Source organism: Lemur catta, chromosome 4 (assembly GCF_020740605.2).
Source record: "Lemur catta isolate mLemCat1 chromosome 4, mLemCat1.pri, whole genome shotgun sequence".
NCBI lineage: Eukaryota > Metazoa > Chordata > Mammalia > Primates > Lemuridae > Lemur > Lemur catta.
This window is the reverse complement of record NC_059131.1, coordinates 74399631-74415523: the sequence shown is the minus strand read 5'-3', so window position 1 is coordinate 74415523 and position 15893 is coordinate 74399631. Positions and strand designations below refer to the sequence as shown.

General features: G+C 41.9%; 1 protein-coding gene across 2 annotated transcripts in view; it reads right to left on the bottom strand.

Moving 5' to 3' along the window:
• TBC1D8 (TBC1 domain family member 8) overlaps positions 1-15893 on the bottom strand; it is a 117856-nt gene that overhangs the window by 34544 nt on the left and 67419 nt on the right. For both annotated transcript variants that reach the window (XM_045550248.1, XM_045550249.1), the window contains exons 3-4: positions 4763-4881; positions 945-1173 (exon numbers count right to left, since the gene is read on the bottom strand). In XM_045550248.1, the coding sequence (XP_045406204.1) occupies positions 945-1173; positions 4763-4881 (348 nt within the window). The remainder of the gene's footprint in view (positions 1-944; positions 1174-4762; positions 4882-15893) is intronic.

The following is a 15893-nucleotide window of genomic DNA, read 5'->3' as shown; positions in this document are numbered from 1 at the left end:
GAAAACAGGGATGGCCAAGGTGTTATCAGAGCACATTCCAAGGGTGGGGAAGGGCTGTGCAGATAGAGTGTATGTCCTAGAGCATCAGAACTGGGGCTGATGAGCTGGAAAAGGAAGGAAACACCATGTGCCAGAAGCTAGCCACAGTAGGCATTCAAGAGAAGCTCCCCTCCCACCAGTTCAACTAGAAACATAAATGCAGAAGGAAAAAAAGTACATGTATATACACATATATACATGTATATACACACACACACACACACACACACACACACACACACACATACATCCATACCACCCAGCATGGCACTTGAAACAATATTTGGCTCTGGAAGAAGTTTCAATGGGAATGACTTTTGAAACATTCAATACACAATTGACCTTGTGTCCTTCCTCTTTCACCTTGGAATCCCACTGCCTAACTCAGCTCCTGCCGCTGGATAAATGTATGAGAGTGAATCAGTGCATGAATCTCAAGTGGTCCCAGACGAACTCCCCTTCTAGAAGCAACTGTGTATCCAGCCACTCTTCCAAGGGGCAGTCATGACCTTCAGAACTGGGAATTTTTTTAATGGCCTCCAGTGTTAAGAAGCAGGAATACATTCTACTCTTAGAGCAATACTCAGCCATCAGTTAGGACACTGTTTTCAAAGCAACCTATGGTACTAAAACCCCTTTAGTGGCCACATGAAGTGAGTTACACAAAATTGCCTCTTAAGGCAGCAGAAAAAAATGAATTTTCCCCAAAGCAAACCCCCTAGTAGCAGTAGCATACACAACTGATCAAGTGTCACCTGTTGCCATCTCTGCTGTTTACTTAAATCTTTTGCAGTTTACTCTTCACGTTCATGACCTTTCCTGGGAGCAGCGCTAAGCATCCCAAGGGCTGGGTCTACTGTGATGGGCCAAGCTCCCAAGCCGACCTGGGCATGGGCCACACTTACGTTCCTTGCCCAGGAAGAAGGAGTAGAAGCAGAGGTGGTTGATGCTGAGGTACAGCCAGCCTTGGCGGGGCACCCTGCCCTTCCAGCAGCAGCAGGAGTAGTAGGTGACCAGCTTCTCTGCCTCGGGGAAGTTGAATCTGGCCTCGAACTTCACCAGGGCTTCTCGGAATTTCTCGGGCTCCTCTTCCTGCTCGGCGAGCCTGCTGCTCGCCTCCTCGGCAATCAGAGCCTGACACACACGAAGAGGACAGTCCCTCGTTCAGTGAGCCGGGCAACGGGAAGGTGGACGGGGACAGGATGGGAACAGGAAGGACAGGCGAGCACTGGCCCCGAGCAGAGTCTGCGCTGCTTCAACAACAGACAGCCTGACGCTGACAGGGGCTCACCCATGTCACCCGTCTGTGCCCCGGGAATATGGCCCCAGCAGGAAAGAAAGGAATGGAGTTGGGGTTGGAAAACCCAAGCACCAGTCTCTCACTGTGCCACTTACCAGCCACGAGGCTGCGTGTGAATCACTCGACTCCTAAGCCCCAGCTCTCAAACAAATCGTTACTTTATAAATCCTCCCTACAGGGATATGAGGATCAAAGGACTGACTCAGGTATGTGAACTCACTGCATCAACCCTGAAGAATGACCCAAGTTTGAGTTAAACGTTAATCTTTTGGAAAAAACTCATAAGAGTCTTCCTCATTAGGTTCCAAATGTTGGTATTTGAAACTAACGGCTGCCTGCCTGTGGGACGCCTGGTCACTTCACTGTGCTTTCTGCAGTCTTCGATGGACAGTGGCCAAGGATCCCAAGGTCATGAACACCTCCAAAGCACGCAGGTCTACGGGGAAACAGCATTTGAATGTACAATTGTTTTGCCAATAACAAATAACAATTAGTGCCCTTCATAATCTGGGGTGATGATAGAAGGGCCTAGAATTGAAGCTTGTGGCTTGTTTGCTCCTAAGGGGTGACAGCTCATTGCCAAGATCAGAATTCTGATTACCCACTTCTAGGAGCTCACTGGAAAATTCTTCACTGAAAATATCTTCCTGGTACAGCCACGTGAGCAGCTGTTTAAGGACTCCAGTGCCCCCGGCCTCATATGTGCTGTTCAATTTAAAAAATGTATTTATAATTCAATTTCCATCTACTCAGGAGTCTGAGGCAGGAGGATCAAAGCCCAGGAGTTTGAGGCTATAGTGCACTATGATTTCGATTGTGAATAAGCCACTGCACTCCAGCCTGGGCAACACAGCAAGACCCTCTCTCTCTTTAAAAAAAAAAACAAAACAGAAAGATATGTATCTTTATAATTCTATACTTTATTTTATTAACATTTCTCTTATTTTTGTTTTGTACAAATGTCTCATGAAAGGCTATGTCCCTTAAGACAAGGCTCCTTTTGGGGGATTGCTACCAAACCCTGCATTATACAAGCTGTTTTTGAAATTAAACCTTGACATTAAGATAACAATGTAATTTAAAATTATTTTTAAAGGAAATCTGAAGGCTGGTGAAATTTCAAGTGATTTTCATTTTCTTTACTGTTTTTCTCTATTTTCCAAATTGTATTTAACAAGACCTCATGAATTATTAAAGTTATAATTAAGAAAGATGAGTATTGTTTAAAAGCATAACTGGTATACTGTAGAAGTTTAGTCCCCCCCTTGCTCTGGAAGCGAGGTGAGAAGGGGTTTTATGGAGGCTCTAGAGCAAACAGGCTCGGCTGCAGAACAGAATCTGGTGGCTCCAGACGCAGCCACGATGTGGCCTTACAGACTCCTGCCTTGCAGGGACCACAGTATCTGGTTATAGGCACAGCTGGAAGCAAAGGGATTTTTTTTTTTTTTTAAGTTTTATAGAGTGGTCAAAGGTTCAGGGTATAAATAGGAGAGTCCCAACTTCCAGATCCTTCGGATTTGGCCAGAAGGAGAACAAATAAATGCCATGTGTGCTCCCCAGGCTCAGGCCCCTGGCTCCCTGGCCCTGCCTCCTTGGGACTTTTTTCCAGGCATTTTAGCTTTGAAGTATCAGGGACCAGAATACATCACCCTGAAATGTGCCACTTTAGCACAAAGATTATTCAGAGCTGAAGACAGTTGAGAAAAGGTAGATACCAAAAAGGTTCTCTGTCCTCCCCCACCCCACACACCTGCCTGCCCATTTGCCTAAAAACAGGACATAATTTCCATTTGTTGCAGTGTCTCCCCATCCTGTACCAGAAAGAGAACTTTGACTCTTAATCACAGAGACAACACCAGGCTCTTCCCAGTCCACAGACGCAAACAGGGGGATGTACGTAACAAACCTAACATAACCCCAAGCTTCCACGAGTTCCCCCCATATATTTACCCTCCACGGTTTGCCACCCCAAAAGCCTAAGCCCCTTGTCCTTTGCCTTGTCACTTCTCTAAAAATTTATTGTTCTTGCAGAGATGCTATAAAAGCCCAAGTTCTAACCACTCCTTGGAGTTACTCATTGCTGAGCTTCTGCCACACGTATGTGCACTGCACGTGTTAAAATAAGCTCTGTTTTTCTCTTGTTAATTTTTTGTCAGTTTAATTTGCAGGGTCCCAGCCACAGAACCCTGGACAGTAGAGGAAAGGTTTTCCTCTTCAACAGAAATTTTCCTAAAATCCTTGTGGCAGAAGTTAATTTCCTCCCTCCAAATTAAGAAGAGAAACACCTAAATCAAAGAACCACTACATGCAACATCAGAGCAAGGAAAGTGGGGCGAGTGTGGAAAATAAACTCAAAGGGGCATTTCTAAACCCCTATGTGATCTGAGCCAGGGCATCGAGCCACCATCAGTCAGACCAGGGTGAGGGGGTGACCCGAGAGCTGGACGTGGCCCCCGCCACGGCGTGGGTGCCCCTCTGACCCCTCGGGCCGGGGATAACACCAAGAGGACACCAGCCACACTGCTGAGCTGACAGGACTTAGGAGGACTTTTTCTTTCCACCTGATCCCACGAGTATGGCCTAACCCCCAGAGGAAAAGAGTATTTCTGTTTTGTTCCTCTAAAATCAAAACGTCGCTTTGACAGCCTTTACTAAAAGCCATAGCACTTGAGGTGTTAGAAAGCCAAGCTTTTTGAAGAAAACAAACAAAATCAATGATCTGGGATGTTTTACCATAAGGGGAAAAAGCTATACCACAGGCTAATGCATTAAAATATTTAATGAGAGAGTTAAATTTGGAGTAAAAAAACCATCTCTCCCAGCCCAGCAGGGTTTTTAAAGCACAGATTGTCAGTCCTGTTCTTGCAGTGAGATCAGTTATGTAAGACGGTAACTCACAGGAAGTATCAACAGATACCTCTCAAAATATTCCTCTCTTGCCACCTCAACTTAATTGGCTCTAATGCCATTTAATTTACACATTTTTAAAACAAACATCTACTTTTAGCAAGAGGAAAGTGCCAGGTCCAACAAAATAGTGTGACGAGATGTCACAGCTATAAAAAGTTGAGAATTACTGATTTAAGAAGTCAACTAATGTGTTGCTCTACAAAACCATAAATCTTAACATGATTTTTCCCACCCTGGGACAAGAAAGGGCCTTCACTTATGTAAAGGGTAACAAAAACTAAGCCTGAGAATAAAGTCATTTTTTTTTTTTAAAAAATTCAGTCCTATTTTGCTGGATGGACTCTGCAAAGTTTGACAGGTGACAAGTCAAACTCGTTTGGCTTTTTGTGTAATAAGCCAAAAAGTTCAGTTAGAGTAGGAAAAAATGTTAGTATGCTATAGTGTTCAAAATGTCATAAGGAAATTTTAAGAAAGATGGAAGACGGGGATAAATGTTAAAATCAAGGGACCTACCTTTACTTTCCCTTTGACAAAACTGGCAATGTCGTCTTTATTATCAAAGACAGACAAGGTGTGGAGGAGATTTTGTTCCAGCCAATCCCAGTGCTGGTTTATTTCCTCTAAAGTTGCACCTGGATTAGAACAGAAAAAAATAACAGATTAAAAAAATGAAACAAAAGTAATTTCTAGGCGGGCGCGGTGGCTCCCACCTGTAATCCTAGCACTCTGGGAGGCCGAGGCGGGAGGATCTCTTGAGCTCAGGAGTTCAAGACCACCCTGAGCAAAAGGGAGACCCCGTCTCTACTAAAAATATAAAAAATTTGCCAGGCATGGTGGCGCATGCCAATAGTCCCAGCTACTTGGGAGGCTGAGGCAGGAGGATCGCTTGAGCCCAAGTTTGAGGTTGCCATGAGCTAGGCTGACGCCACAGCACTCTAGCCCAAGCAACAGAGTAAGACTGTCTTAAAAAAAAAAAAAATTAATTCCCAGAATATGAACTCATTTGCAAAATATCACATGCCCCAATGTTTATATTATTAAAACATCTAGGTTCTCACACCCTGGACCATAGTTTCACACCCTCCGTCGGAGCTCTGGTGTCCCTTGCCGCAGCTGAGACTTGCAAACATCAGTCCCACTGCCATGCAGATGGGCCGGCTAACCAGGCAAGTTACCCTTGACACTCTTCTGTGACCAACCTGCCCACCTTGCTAATGCGTGGAACACCATCCACCTCCACTCAATCGATAGAAAGGTTTTTAATTATATAAGCCCTGGGTAGCAGACCAATTCAGAGCAGTCTCATAGTTCCTCCTGTGAGAACAAGGGTCCCTCCAGGGCTGCGGAAGCCCAAGTTCACAGAGGAAAGAACCTCCTGCAAAGGCTCTGCCGGCTGCTGCTCCAGGGTGTTGCCACTTGCAACCGGCATCATTGCAATACAACAAACAATGGCCTAGGAAATTTACAGGTCTACAGATTTGTACTTCCTATAATTTACAACAATAACTCTTAAAAGCATATATAAAAAGAGGTCTTCTAGTACATGTTAAAACAGAAACACAAAAGCATTAAATCATACATAGTAAATTAATTTTTCAACAACTATTTTTAAAAATCACCACATTGTTAAAGCATCAAGCAAGAAAGCTTAGTCATTTTAGTTGTCTATATGTCCTGTCCATTCTAGTCCTCTCCATTAGACGATGGCACTGTGACACAGGGACTGTGCCCAGCTCCTGGTGAAGGGCCTGGCACATAGCAGACGTGCAGTACGGTCCACTGGCTTGAAGCCAGCACAGTCCTGGACAAGAAAAGGTACGTGAGTATCAGGCATGTCCAGTGCAGCCAAATTTCCAAAATGGGAAGCCGGAGATATTCGAAGCTCAAAGTAATCAAGGGCTACCACCAGACACACAACAGCACAGAGTAACCCAGCCAACGTGAGAGGCTTAACGGTTACCAGGGCCACATTCCACTTCCCCAGAAGCCAGATATGCATTTGGTTCAAAGTGAACGTCCTTTCTGTATGTCACCTGCAGCCTTCCTCTCCCCACAGTATAAATTCGTGTAAGAATCTTATCAATACCCTATGCGAGTGCCAGAGGACACACTCTGGACTCGTGGATTTGGGGTCCGAGAATATGAAGAACGTCTATGTTAGGACTGTTGTGCTGAGCGGATGTTTGGGAAGGAATAAAAAGAACTATCCAAGAGAATACTTCATAGAGAAAAACATACTTCACAGAGTTAAAAACAACGGCGCTTATTTCCCTTGTAGTCTCCCAATTTTCAGGCACAGCATTGCCCAAAGCAGTATCCTTCAGTAGCGACTAAAGCCACTCTTCTTGTCAGAGCTGGGCTGGACACAGGGCTCGCCCCACGCACCACCTCCATTCACAGGCCAGGACTCCACGGTCCTGCACCAAGAGCACTGGGCCAGTGGCCTTGCCTGGCTGCCCCCCGGTCCCACCTCCCCTGCCCTGCTTTCTGTGGATCGGTAAGCCCAAGCAGCACCCCCTTGGGGCGTAGGAGAAGCCACCTCTGGGACGAGGGGTCATGATCCTCCTGCTCTCTACTCCTCTCGTCTGGGAGGGCTCCTGTGGTGTCAGGAAACCCCTGGCCCTTCAGGCTCCCGTCCCTCTTACAACAGGGAAAGTTCATTTTAGAACAGAATCAAACCAAGCAACGCCAGTCTCCCTGACATGACTCTTGAAGCTTCTGACCTTTCTCTACCTTTCTGAACTTGGGGCCCAGAGCACCTGCTAGGCTCCTCAGCTGGTGACAACCCCTTCCATGCTGACGTGCTGACATGACTGAGGTCCACATCTGGTTGCCCTGCCTCTGGCTCAGGTCTCCCTGTCCTGTTCGGGGCCCCCAGGCAGCAGCTGTGTGGGCATCAGCCACAAGAACACGCCCTAAATCTGGTGGGTCAGCAGAGTGTCTTTGTATCAGATGGGCGGCACATCACACCCCTAAGCAAGGTTCCACCAAAGCCGACAATCTTACACAGGCACCTTGCAGTACTTCAAGGCCTTTGTCTTTCCAGGTCTTTATCCTTTATCATCCGTTACAATAAACCAACTAGTCAGAACACTAAAAAAATAAGTGAAGAATAAATTAAAAGATAAAGGGAGTATCTTTATTGGCCTTCAGTCTTTTGCTCTATGTTATCATGTACTTCCACATTCATTAAAAAAAAAAAAAAGAGTTGGAAGAATGAGGACGAACAAGAGAGAGAGAGCTCTCATCTTTGTGGTTCTAGTCTGTTCCAGGTGTGACCAAAGGAGGAAAGGGAAGCTCGAGTATTTGTCCAAGGTCATAGATTGAATGAAGGGCACACCAAGGTATGAAATCACTCTCTACAGCCTTGCAGTACGCTGGGGTCCTCCCATAGGAAGCTACATTTTCAGTATCATTGACGTAATCCTCAGGTCCAGTTCTTGCTATGGCTGGACAGTAAAAGCATTACTTTGTGCTTGCACATAGAGTGAGCCCTTCCTCCCTGCAATCTCATCTTTCTGAATGAATGATGTGATAGGTTTTCATTTATCCTGTTACTAAAGCTCACAGGGGGGCAGGCGCAGTGGCTCATGCCTATAATCCCAGCACTTTGGGAGGCTGAAGTAGGAGGATGGCTTGAGCCCAGGAGTTCAAGACCAGCCTGGAAAATATCATGAAATCCTGTTTCTACAAAAAATAAGAAAAATCAGCCAGGCCTGATGGTGAGTGCCTGTAGTCCCAGGTACTGGGGAGGTTAAGGTGGGAGAATCGCTTGAGCCTGGGAGTTCAAGGCTGCAGTGAACTATGGTTACACCACTGCATTCCAGCCTGGGTGACAGAGCGAGACCCTGTCTCTAAAAATATATATAAGTAATAATAATTATAAAAAGCTCCCAGAGACTAACATAGTTAACTGTTAACAGCTAACCATATGTCCTCCTCAACTTGTAACTTTAGATAACATGAAAAACATTATAATTAGGCCTCAACACATCACTAAATTAAGACTTGACATGAAGTCATGAAACAACTAGACTTTTATTCTTTAAAAAGTTCTATCTATTGGGAAGAGCTTATAATAGGGAAAGATAATTTTTAAAAATACCTTAAAAAGAAAATGAACCACAACATATAAAATCTATCACCGAGCCGCAGTCAGGTTTCACTACAACCTACCCTGCTCCTGAACATAAGGCATAATTGTGTGCCTCTCCCAGCAGACACAATCGATATGATGAAACTTTTCCACCCCACCGTCTTCTATTTCCTAGAAAAGTTGCCAAACGGCAGGGAAATTTTCCAAACTATAATTTCCTCTGCAGGGAAGTCTTATGATGGGCTTCACAAATACCATAAATCAATGCAAGCTGACTGCACATCCGTGACCGCAAAGGACTAACAGAGAAAAGTCCCTCAATCTATGTCACCCACCACAGTTCTAAAACCACACTACAGCAATGTTTTTCAAATTACGTGAAGCGGTCCATCTGAAAATAGCTGTTTTCAAATAAATAATGAAGTAGAATAGAAAACAGAATATGTGCCATCTTGTAAGGATAGCTACTGATTTGTGAAATATTTGTTAGAGTCCTGCACGGACAAATGTATTTCTGTCTGTAGGTCATGGTCAAAAGAAGTTTGAAAGCCACTGCATTACAGACATACAAGTGGTAAGAGAGGTAAAGAAGATAAAATAGGAAAGTGAGACTGTGTCATCACTGAAAAGGGAGGATAATAAATAAAAATCCTACAAACTAACCCAATAATACAGCAGTGTTCCCACTGCTGCTGCTGCTGGCATTCCAAAACCAAGGCAGAAGAGAGCGACTGCTATGGCCTGAATTTATTCTCCCCAAAATTCATCTGTTGAAGCCCTATCTACCAATGTGACTGTATTTGGAGATAGGACTTTTAAGGAGGTAATTAAGGTTAAATGAGGTCATTAGGGTGGGGCCCAAACTCAGGGTCCTTATAAGAGGAAGAAACACCAGGGATCTGTGTGCACAGAGAAAAAGCCACATGAGGTCAGTGAGAAAGTGGCCATCTATGAGCCAAGGGGAGAGGCCCCACCAGAGAAACCAACCCCACCAGCACCTTGATCTTGGGCTTCTCCCAGCCTCCAGAATTAGGACAAATAAATGATTGTTGTTTAAGCCACTCAATCTGTCATTTTTTTTTTAATGGCAGCACTAGCAAACTAATACAGCTGTCTAAAACCAAAATTTACAAGAATATTGTGGATTGTCATCAAAGTCCAATTAGCAAAATTATACCACCCTGTGTGATTAAGGTCCCTAATTTTGCAAAACAAAACTTTCCCATTTTCTAAGAAAATTGAAGTCTAGTGGATCTTAACCTTTACCACATAAGAAGTCAAAAATGAGATTTATAAATGCCTAAGCAAAACTAAATTTCAGTATTGGAACCCTCAAGTAAGACCACAAAACAAACAGTACTGATGAGTTAGGAATAACCGACTCTGACTCCGCGTTCTAAGAAAGAACAACTGAAGATGGGTAACGGGGGACACCCTCTAGATGCCTAGCACGTGGCAGGCATTTTGTTAAGTATACTATACACTTAACATCAGTTGTCTTCATAAAAATATTACAAGGTACATGTTCGTATTTTACATTTTCTAGGTGAGAAAAGTAAAGTGAAGAAAAGAGCCAACCCCGGAGCCAGTGCCTCCGACTCAGGGCCCCCTCTGCCTGTGACCTCAGCTGCTAGGGGCTCCCCACCCAGGGTGAGTCACATTTAAACTCACACACACTATTTATTCTCTTAGGTTTTCCCCAGAGGTATTTTCAGGAAATAAAACAAGCATCTCATTGTCTATGTCTACAGCTTCTGCACGAACAAACACTGCCACAAATAACTTTATCCAAGCAACTATTTCTCTCTGCATAATAAATATTCAATTGAATTAAGTGCCTTCTCTGGCTACCAAAGTCCTAATTTACAATGAAATGGACTTTCTGTGTGCATAGATCTGTTCCTTTGAAATGGTAAAACATTTCTCCACTGGCCAAACACTAATAACCTACTGTCTCAATGCCTGGATTAAAAAACCGTACAGTTTGGAAAAAGGACCAGTTAAACGTGTAACTGTCATGGCTGTGTCATTCCTAAATTTCACTCAAAACTCATTCTGGGCAGGGTAGCTCAGGAGCAAAGAATTCAAGTAAAAATTAGAAATGAAGGAGGAAAAGGGCTGGAACAAAAAGGCTTTGATTTTCAGAAACCTCACATTCTTAAAATGGATACTGTAACATCTAATCTATAAGTCTAAATCCCATCATCATGACTTAAAAGGACTTTTTCATACAGAGTTTATGAAAATAAATTTAAATGCTTCTCTTTACATAATTTCCTTGCCCCTTCAAATGAAATTAATGAGTCCCTAAAAGTACTTACAATAAGTGCAAAACAGACAAACTCAATCTCTGGAACACTGAATGTAAACAGATTTTGAATTTATAATTGAAATAATCATATTCTTATATTAGTACCATTAGGTATATTTCTCAGAAACAAAAGCAGGAACAAAAGTAAAGATGCAGAAAAAATTGATCTATAATCAAATGAAAAATCAATTAGTAGAAACAGAACCAGAAATGCCAGTGGAGTCAGTGGACAAAGACGTAATACACCTACTACAAACATACTCCGTCTGCTGAAAAGGTAGCGGAAGGCACGAGCCTGGTAACAAGACAAATGGGAAACACAGAGAAAGACCCAAATCAAACTTTTAGGGATGAAAAATACGATACCTAAAATGAAAAGTACACTGGATGAGATTAAAAGTAGATTACAAATAGCAGGAAAAAAGATTAGGGAACTTGACAACAAAATGATAGAAACTAAAATAAAAATCACAGGAAAAAAAGATTAATAACAACCAGAAAAAAGAACGGTGCATCAGTGAGCTCTGAGACAACAAGCAACTGCCTAAAACACATAACTGGAGTCTCAGGGGACAAAGGGACGGTAGAGAGAACAGAAAGAAAATTTGGGAAAAATAATGGCTGAAATTTTTCAAGTATAATGAAAACTATAAATATTGCAGACCCAAGAATCTCAATAAAACACAAGCAAAAAAAGCATAAAGAAAATCACACTAATGAACATCATAATCAAATTGGTAAAATCCAGTGATGAAGAGAAAAAACACGGAATATTTACACAGGAACAAAGATAAGAATTACAGAAAACTTCTTATCAGAAACAATGCAAGCCAGAATGTATGGAACAACAGCTTTAAAATACTAAAAGAGAAAAACCCAATTTACAAGTACTTGAAGAAAACAGATGAAATTCCTCTATAATTTGGGAATGAGAAAACCTTCCTGATCATCACTCAAAAGCAGAAAGTATCAAAGAAATTAGTTCTAAATCCTACTACACTTAAAAAGAAAAAAACCAAAAGCCAAAAAAACTTTGCATGATAAAACACACCAAAGGCAAAGCCACCAAAATACAAATGACAAGCTGGAAAAAATATTTTAAATTTCACGTATCAGATAAAAGTCTAATATTCCTTAAGTAAAGAGAAGGCCTAAAAATTGGAGAAGAAAAACCACTCAATAGGAAACTAGGCAAATAATAGGAACAAAGAACTTCTGAAAACAGCCCGTAAGGCGAAAAATCCTTGTAAAAAAAAAAGGAATGCAAATTAAAACTATACTGAACCATGTCTTTCCTATCAAGTTGGCAAAAATCCAATAGTTTGGCCATATATCTGATGACAATCTGTGGAAAAGCAGGTACTTTCACACATTGCTGATGGGAATTTTTAAAAAGGGTACAACCACAATAGAGGAAGGTAAATTTAGCAGTATCTAACAAAACTTCATATTTAATTTAACCTGATCCAGCCATCCCACTTCTAGGAATCTATGCCAAAGATACGGCAATAAAAGTACAGAATGACTTATGTACAAGGATATTTATTGGGGCATTATTTGTCATGGCAAAAGTTGAAAACATTCCAAATGGGCATCAGTATAAACTATGAATAGACTGTGGTACTTTTACACAATGAGAGACTACGATAAAGATGATCATATCTCTGTCCCAATAATGGAATGATTTCCAGGACATGTTGATATGTGAAAAAGACAAGGCATAGAACAGAATATTCACAACCTTTATGAAAAAAGGAGGGGGAATACTGATATGTACTGTGTATTTGTTTAGTATCTGTAAAGCAAAACAGTGGAAGGCTAAAGCCAGAAAAAGAAAGAGTTCTCTACGGCAGAGAGAAGGAACCAGAGAAGGAGCAGTGATGGTTTCTCCACAAATACTTTACAGATTTGATAGGTTTGATGTAGGAATCAGGAAAGTATTTTATGTTTTTTTAAATTAGGTTAAATCAATACAAGGAAAAAATAAATTCTTAACAAAAAATGGATAAACTTAACTACTTATTGGGTTATTAAAATAATTACAGTGGCTCATGCCTAGAATCCCAGCACTTTAGAAGGCTCAGGCAGGAGGATCACTTGAACCTAGAAGTTTAAGGCCAGCCTGAGCAACAATAGTGAGATTCTGTCTCTATAAAAATTTTTCAAAAATTAGCCAGACATGGTGACACCTGCCTGTAGTCCCAGCTACTCAGCAGGCTGAGGTAGAGGGATCACTTGAGCCCAAGAGTTCAAGGTTACTGTGAGCTATAATCAGTTACTACACTCCAGCCTCGGTGACCCTATCTCTATAAAATAATTACTGAAATAATTACACAGAGAAAATAACTAAAGTGTTTTGATTATACATACACATAGCTATAGCCTGGGGATTCGGTTCCAGACCACCACAATAAAGTGAATAATGCAATAAAGCAAGTCACACATTTTGGTTTCCCAGTGGGTATAAAAGTTACATTTATACTATACTGCAGTCCAGTGTAAACGTTATAATGAAAGCTCCACCTCCTCTCTCCTGCTGTTTCTGTGGTCTCTGACCTCTGACCCTGTATTTGTAAGGTGCTGGAGACACAGCTGGTGGCCGTGGCAGGAAAGTGCTTGCTGGCTGGCAGAGGGTTTATGGCTTCAGTTCTTACCCCAAGAGCACCTTGCTGAATCTAAACAACCATCTGACTGTTAAAGTACTGAATCCTCCTCTCTTCTGCAAGGTAGACCTACAGCTGTGACAATGTACTGGCCTTGAAGGCATCTTGTTCCAAATAGACTATGGGAAGGGAAAAAGGTTCTCCCTTGAGTAGTGGGTAGACTCAATCACAGGATGAAAAAGCTCAAGAATAGCTTTCATAGATTGTTATGGAGAAAGCTGGGAATCAGGTACAGACGTGCCTCAGAGACACTGCATGTTTGGTTCCACAATAAAGCAAGTATCAGAATAAAGCAAGTCACAATTTTTTTTTGGTTTCCCACTACATATGTAAAAGTTATGTTTATACTACAGTCTATTAAGTGTACAATAGCAGTATGTCTAAAAAATGTGTATACCTTAATTAGAGAAGACTATACTTAATTGCTAAAAAATGCTAGTGATCATACGAACTTTCAGTTGAATCATAATCTTCTTGCTGGTGGAGGGTCTCTGCCTCGATGTTGATGGCTGCTGACTAATCAGGGTGGTGGTTGCTGAAGGTTGAAGTGGCTGTGCCAATTTCTTAAAATAAGACAACAGTGAAGTTTGCTGCATCGATTGACTCTTCCTTTCATGAAAAACTTCTCTGTAGCATACGATGCTGCTTGATAGCATTTTACTCCAGTAGAACTTTTAAAATTAGAGTCAACTCTCTCAAACCCTGCTGCTGCTTTACCAACTAAATTTATGGAACATTCTAAATCCTTTGTTGTCCTTTCAACAATGTTTACAGCATCTTCACCAGGAGATTCCATCTCAAGAAACTACTTTTTTTGCTCATCCATAAGAAGCAACTCCTCATCATTCAACTCTGATCATGAGATTGCAGCAACTCAGGCTTCAATACAGCAGCTGGCTTCAAGTCACCAGTTGCATTGATCAGCCTGTCCTTTGAAGCCAAGCAATGACTTCTACTAACAATGAATGTCCTAGGTGGCATCTTCTTCCAATAGAAGGTTCTTTCATCTACACAGAAAATCTGTTTTATGGTAGAGCCACCATAAAACACTAACTAGATCTGGATAACTTGTTGCAGCTTTTCCATTAGCACTTGCTGCTTCACTTTGCACTTTTATATGATGCAGACAGCTTCTTTCCTTAAACCTCATGAACCAAGTTCTGCTGGTTTCAGGCTTTTCTTCTGCAGCTTCCTCACCTCTCTCAGCCTTCACAGGACTGAAGAGCATTATGGTCTTGCTCTGGATTAGGTTTTGGCTTAAGGCAGCGGTCCCCAACTGCTAGAGAGCTGTGGCGTCAGCCTAGCTCACAGCAACCTCAAACTCCTGGGCTCAAGCAATCCTCCTGCCTCAGCCTCCTGAGTAGCTGGGACTCCAGGCACGCACCACCACCCTCAGCTAATTTTTTTATTTTTAATAGAGACAGGGTCTCACTCTTGCTCAGGCTGGCCTCAAACTCCTGACCTCAAGCAATCCTCCTGCCTCAGCCTCCCGGAGTGCTGGGATTATAGGCGTGAGCCACCATGCCCACTGGGTGTTTCATTTTCTTATCATTTGTGTGTTCACTAGAGTAACATTTTAATTTCCTTCAAGAACTTTTTCTTTATTTACAACTTGACTAACTGGTGCAAGAGGCCTAGCTTTCTGCCTATCTCAGCTTTCAATACACCTTTCTCACTAAGCTTCATCATTTCTAGCTTTTGATTTAAAGTGACAGATATGTGATTTGTCCTTTCACTCGAACACTTACAAGCCATAGTAGTGTTATTAACTGAACTAATTTTAATTTTTTTGTGTATTAGGGAATAGGGGAGCCCAAGGAGAGGGAGAGAGATGGGCGAACTGCCAGTCAGGGGAGCAGGCAGAACACCAGAACACACACGACATTTATCAATTTACAGTCTTATATGGGCATGGTTTGTGTCACCCCAAAATAATTACAATATTAACATCAAAGATCACTGATCACAGATCACCCTAACAGATATAATAATAATGAGAAAGTTTGAAATATTGCAAAAATTACCAAAATCTGACACAGAGGCACCAAGTGAGCATAAACTGTTGGAAAAAAGGCTCTGATAGACTTGCTTGATGAAGGGTTGCCACAAAACTTCAGTTTGCTAAAAAAAAAAAAAAAAAAAAAAAAAAAAAGAAGGCAACATCCAGGAGGCATAATAAAGCAAAACACAATAAAACTAGGTATACCTGTAGTTACATATATCCTAAGGCCAAATAGAGCTGCCAAAATTCAAATTTCATTCAAGTATTCTTGCTAACAGCTATATATAGAAATGATATGTATATATGTGAGTGTACAACTAGATTTATACACAATTATGTGAATATTGTTAGAAATCAAGATTTTCAGTATAAGAGGAAAACAAATATAAAATCAAATTTTCCTAGCACTCTGGAGGCCAAGGTGGAAGGATCACTTGAGGTCAGGAGTTCAAGACCAGCCTGGGCAAGAGCAAGACCCTGTCTCTACTAAAAATATAAAAAATTAGCTGGGCCTGGTGGCATGCACCTATAGTCCCAGCTACTTGGGAGGCTGAGGCAGGAGGATCACTTGA